The sequence below is a fragment of the Kryptolebias marmoratus genome, linkage group LG15 (genome assembly GCF_001649575.2).
Source record: "Kryptolebias marmoratus isolate JLee-2015 linkage group LG15, ASM164957v2, whole genome shotgun sequence".
In the NCBI taxonomy this organism is placed as follows: Eukaryota; Metazoa; Chordata; class Actinopteri; order Cyprinodontiformes; family Rivulidae; genus Kryptolebias; species Kryptolebias marmoratus.
In genome coordinates this window covers 29,338,424-29,344,391 of record NC_051444.1, presented here as the reverse complement: position 1 = coordinate 29,344,391, position 5,968 = coordinate 29,338,424, and the positions used below count along the sequence as shown (strand labels likewise).

The window sequence follows — 5,968 nt, the reverse complement described above, 5'->3', positions numbered from 1 at the left end:
CAGACAGGTGGAAACAGCAGAAACTCTCACTACAGCTGACAACACTTCCTGGACTTTTTTATGAGTGATACAAAAATTTGATCAACTAAAAAACATGTAACACTATGCACATTCAAACTGTGTCAGGACTAAAGTAAAAACGATTTTTTTTAAGTGTTTAATCAGAGTATGAACAAATAGTTTCTTTCTTTAACAGTTTGAATCATTATTTTTTTACTTTTCTGCAAATTTATTTTGTTATCAGATAAAATGTTAGTTTAATATAATTTTCATGTAATTTGAAGCTTCTATCTACACTTTCATTCCACAGATAAATCCTATTACTTTAGAGGAACTACATGGACAAACTGTGAGCAAAAGAAAGAGCAAACCTTGACGCTGACGCATGTTTATTAGAAGTGAAACATTTACATGCTGCAGGACTCAATCAGCTGTCAGCAGGAAAACACATGCGCCTCCTCAGGCAGGAGCTGCCCAAGCAGCAGCTCCCAAAGGAAGATGAATGATACTGAACACGAAGAGTAAGAGAGGAGTTGTAAACTGTGCAACCTGATGAAGGATGTTGAAATAATACAAAAAAAGAGGAAAGAAAAGTTGGTCATTCAGATACATTTGAGCAGGTAGGAGTTGCAGTTCGCTCCTCTTCCACAGTCGCAGAGCTTCCCGATTCGAGGCCCGAACTTCATGGCACAGCGGTTCCCCATCGCACACTGAGGATAAGGACAGGACTTTATTCTTATGATTCAATCAAACAGAAACACTGCTTTGAAAAAGTCTTCATATTCCTTGAAATTTTCCACATTTTGTCAGCGTACAATCACAAACTACAAGGTATTTTACTGGGATTTTATGTGACAACAAAATGAAAAGCATAAATGTACAGTGGAAGCAAAATGTTGTATGGTTGTCTCTTTCTTTTTTAGATAAATAAACATGTAAAAAGTGTGACATGGATTTGGATTCAACTTCCCTGAGTCAATACTTCAAAAAACCACCTGTCGCTGCAGTTCCAGCTGCAGGTGTTTTGGGGTTTATCTCTAACAGCTTTGCACATCTAGAGACTATTTTGCCCATTCGGTTTTGCAAAATAGTTGCAGCTCAGTCTTGCCACAGATTCTCTGTTGGTTTTAGGTCTGGACTTTGGGCTATTCTAACACATGAATATGTTTTGATCTGACCCATGCCATTGTAGCTTTGAGTGGTTGTTTAGTCTTTGTCCTGCTGGAAGGTGACCCTCTGCTTCAGTCTTTTTCGGCCTCTAACAGGTTTTCTGCCAAGACTGTATTCTATTTAGTTCCATCCATCTTCTCATAAATTCTGACCAGCTTCCCTGTTCCTGCTGAAGTAAAGCATCCCCACAGCATGATGCACAATGATGTGTATTGTTGGTTTTCTGTCACATGTGACATTTTACATTTAGGCCAAAAAGTCTGAGCAGAGCAGCTTCTTTCATATGTTTGCTGTGTCCCTATATGACTTGTGGCAAACTGCAAGCAGGACTTCTTATGACTTTATTTCAACAACAGCTTTCTTCTTCCACTCTCCCATAAAAACAGGTTTGTGGAATACATAACTAATAGATTGTCCCACCTGAGCTGTGGATCTCTGCAGCTCCTCCAGCTCTACCATGGGCTTAATGCCTGTTTCATTTCAATGCTTTCCTTGGCCAGCCTTTCATTTTAGGTTGTCAATCGTGTCTTGGTGGGTTTGCAATTGTGACGTACTCTTTCTGGTTTTGAATGATGGATTTAACAGTGGGTCTGTGAGATGTTTGAAACTTGGGATATTGTTTTATAACCTAATCCTGCTTTAAACCTCTCAACTTCCCTGACCTGTCTGGTGTGATCCTTAGTTTTCATGATGCTGTTTGATCACTAATGTTCTGTAACAAACCTCTGAGGCCTTTACAGAACAGCTAGATTTATACTGAGTTTAAATTACACACAGTTGGGCTCTATTTACTTGTTAGGTGACTTCTCCATTGGATTTTAGTTCAAAGTATTAGAGTAATGAGGGCTGAATACAAATGCATGCTACAATAAAAAATAAGAAAACCATATATAATTTTCCTTCCATTTCACATTATGTGCTACTTTGTGTTGGTCTATGACATAAAATCCCAGTAAAATACTTTGAAGTTTGTGGTTGTAACGTGACAAAATGTGAAAAAGTCCAGGGATGTAAACACTTTTTCAAAGAGCTTTCAAGGCGTGCCTGCCATTTTTGAGAAATTGTATTTAACACTATTAATTACTATGCAAATATTTGGACAGATTTTTACATTGCTTCATTAAGTCTTTTATTCCCTTTGGTATAATTCAAGACAGAAGACAAATCAGCTCAACATTTATCATCCAAATAATTAGATTTTGTTCATTAAGTTAAACTGAGCCTGATGGTAACAGTCTAATTAATTTTCACAGAGAATTGAGAAGCTTTTATAGCCTGTTATGTTCCACTTTTCAAGCTAATTGAAAAAAGAGACTAATCTTTATTTAGTCTCTAATTACAAAGTGAAAGACTGTTGTTAAGATTTTCTTATCTTTTAATCACGGGCAGAATAAGTTTAATTAAAAAGCAGAGGAATGATGTTTGCAGAGCAGAATGACTCAGCACAATCCTGTGAATGGGTAAATCAGGCTCTAAAGAGGCTGCGTTTGATCAATATTAATGTGAAAAAAGTGGAGTTACCAGAGGAATGCTCCCTCGTTTCTCAGTGGAAGAAATATGATTATTCATCCGGTCTAACAGAACCTCCAGCACTTCAGCCTGCGCAGCAAAAACAGAAAGAGAAAAAAACTTATAAGAAACATTATGAACAGATAAATCCAGTGGAAATATTGTTTTTAATTTAGTTTCAAAAGAGCTCTTTAGGACAATGAAAATGTAAAAAATTCAAATGGTTGTTGTAACTTTTTGGTCACACGGTTGTATTAAATAAACATATTTTACAGCATTATTTCTCATGAATTCTCCAACATTCAGTCCAAGAACTTTTATGTATTTGGAAAATTTGACTTCTTTAATAAGGTTAAAATAATGCTTACGTGTAGATCTGCTGCAGACAACAATAGGATGACTTATATATAATTTTTCAAAACTAAAAATGCAAAAAACACAATTCTCTCTTAAAACCACAAGACATACACAAATGCATACTAAATAAAAAGATCTATATTTATCATTTCTTTTTTTTTTTTAAATAAAGAAATCTGTTGTTTCCTGTAACAAATTTAGGAGACTTTCTGAATCAAATAAATGAAAAAAAATTCAAATGCATCTGCAGCAGTAGGCACCTATTCAGTCTCTACAACAGATTTAGCTTTTAATGTCATGTTTTTAAGCAAGTTTTACAAACTTTAAAGTACAATATATATATATATATATATATATATATATATATATATATATATATATATATATATATATATAAATACAAATATACATTCTTACTTTCCTGCATTAGTCTCAGCTTATACTGACCAGGTCTCTGTCTGCAGCTGTTTCTGGTTTCTCCACTTCAAANCTTTCTGAATCAAATAAATGAAAAAAAATTCAAATGCATCTGCAGCAGTAGGCACCTATTCAGTCTCTACAACAGATTTAGCTTTTAATGTCATGTAGTAGAGATTTTTTTTAAAAACAACACTGATGGTATATATATATATATATATATATATATATATATATATATATATATATATATATATATATTTAAATACAAATATACATTCTTACTTTCCTGCATTAGTCTCAGCTTATACTGACCAGGTCTCTGTCTGCAGCTGTTTCTGGTTTCTCCACTTCAAAGTCTTCTGCAGAGACCTCTTGAGTCGCCTGGGTGCGACTCAGGATGGACATCAGGCCCAGGAGCAGCAGCCCCCGGAGCATCTTGGAGCTCTCCATGGTGCTGCTCCCACAAGAAGAGGAGGAAGAGGAGGAGATCCCAGCAGGAGAGGGCAACAGATCAGAGGCAGCAGGAGCTGAGGCTTGCTGCAAAAGATTCAGAACTTTTCCTCTTTTATATGTTCAGAAAGCCCCTCCCGACAGAGGAGAGGCTACTGCACCACAGATTGGCATTCTGTGTGGGGGTGTGGGGGGTGGATTCAAATGGAACCTTGTTCTTGTGTAGAAGATACAAGCTGGTCCTTCATGTTCAAATTGATCCACACACAAGCAAGGTGATTACTTGCTCATCTGGCTTCTTATCAGAAAAAAACTAAAGGACTGATTTTTTTAAAGAGGTTCAGTTGATTAAACGAAACCCTAGCTCCTAAAATTAACTATAGTTGCAAGGAAATCCAAACTCCACCATATATCACTGACTTAAGTAATTGTTCTCAGAAAATTTCAAATAGAACAAACATAATTACGAAGTACATCAGACCTAAATCACACAAATGAGTCAGCTGCTTTTACACGACCTGCAGACTTGTTAAACTGATAACTGCTTGTGAATAAATAATAAGAAGTATGTAGGATGTGCAGCAGCTCTGCATGCAGAAAATGGACTATGAAGAAATATTATGAATGTCATATTTTAGAGGATTTTTGTTTGTTTTACTAATATGTAGTTGTGAGCTTTTCTTTCTCTTTAAGAAACTGTTTTCTGCAGCTCTTCCACTGTCGCATTATTTTTTAAGTGTGTGTGATTATTGCTCACCAAGGAAGACTCATCTCCAATTCTATCCTTCGAGCTCTTTTCTGTTTTGCACACATTCTGTTCCTCTTTCTCTCTCTGTTCTTTCAGTCTTTTCTTAACCCTATGATGTCCGCTCAGTTGCCTGTGTGGGTTCACCTCAGTTCAGTCGAAGGTCCTAGACTGATGTGTTATGTTATTAAACAAGTTGTATTGTTTTGTACCAGTTTATTTGGCTCATGTAACCAATAAAAGACAGTAGAAAGATAATAGTGGAAAAGGAAGGAAAGAGAGAGAGAGAGAGAGAGAGAGAAAAAAAAACCCAAATAAACAAATTACTATACAAAAATAAAATTAATTACAATCAATATCGCTCCACCGATTGGGAAGAGGTGGATACTTATTTAATCCCACCACTTCTCCATTAGTTGTTATTGAATATTTATCTAGCTTCCTTAATAAAATAAACCTTCAAACAATAATAGACAGAATAAATATGCTACATAAGATTCATGATGTTATGATTATAATTATTATTTCATAGTTCAGTCACATCTAGTCAATTATCTCTAGTCAGGAATGTTAATTAGTGTAAGTAACAATTTACTAGACAGCGTCATTTACCTACTGCAACACATTTCTCTTCTGTACAGCTCATAAATATTGCCCTCTTATATCTATTTTTGAATTGCTTTCTGTTTGGACATTGCTTTATCTCTGCGCTCAGTCTGTTCCAGTGTTTCACTCCACACACAGAAACACAAGTTTTTCGAGTAGTATGCACAGTCATACTTTTGAAGTTGCAAAAACCCTATGGCTTCCTTCTCTACATGGAAACATGTACTGAATATTTTTTGGCAGTTTTTTATGCTCTGATCAAAATTTGTAGTGTTTAGAATTTCTCAAGATCTGCAAGTTTCAGTTTTTCAAGCTGGAAGAATAGTGAGTATGTGAGTGTAGTTTTATTGTTATTACCGCAGATCTCTGCACAATAGCTTAAATAAGGTGAAACCAGCAAATAGCAGAGTATGGAGTAACTTTTGATCTAATACCTGCTTTGCCTTGTGTAATACTGCAATACTTCTTGATAATTTGGAATAGATAGATTATACATTAATGCTAAACCAATTATTAGTTATAATTATTCTGAGTCTATGTATATATATGAAAAAAAAAACAATTCCCTTCTCACCCTCCGCGGGTGGTCTTTGTTTCATCCTCTGAGCTCGGGTCCTCTACCAGAGGCCTGGGAGCTTGAGGGTTCTGCGCAGTATCTTGGCTGTGCCTAGAACTGCACATTTCTGGACTGAGATGTCTGATGTTGTTCCT

The 5,968-nt window shown here is 35.7% G+C and overlaps 1 protein-coding gene across 1 annotated transcript; it reads right to left on the bottom strand.

Moving 5' to 3' along the window:
- Positions 1 to 384: 384 nt before the first annotated feature.
- Positions 385 to 3,982, bottom strand: cartl (cocaine- and amphetamine-regulated transcript-like). The gene is made up of 3 exons (XM_017404092.3): positions 3,769 to 3,982; positions 2,692 to 2,769; positions 385 to 710 (listed from the first exon to the last, which is right to left on the bottom strand). Exons 1-3 carry the CDS (start codon positions 3,904 to 3,906, stop codon positions 603 to 605), a joined length of 324 nt encoding a protein of 107 aa, XP_017259581.1. The 5' UTR covers positions 3,907 to 3,982; the 3' UTR covers positions 385 to 602.
- Between the last annotated feature and the right edge of the window lie 1,986 nt (positions 3,983 to 5,968).

Excerpts from the sequence above, each read along its gene's own strand:
- cartl (XM_017404092.3), bottom strand. The coding sequence starts at position 3,906 with ATGGAGAGCTCCAAGATGCTCCGGGGGCTGCTGCTCCTGGGCCTGATG. Across the intron at positions 2,770-3,768 it reads CAGCTGCAGACAGAGACCTG|GCTGAAGTGCTGGAGGTTCT; the intron begins GTCAGTATAAGC and ends TTTGCTGCGCAG. Across the intron at positions 711-2,691 it reads AACGAGGGAGCATTCCTCTG|TGTGCGATGGGGAACCGCTG; the intron begins GTAACTCCACTT and ends CCTTATCCTCAG.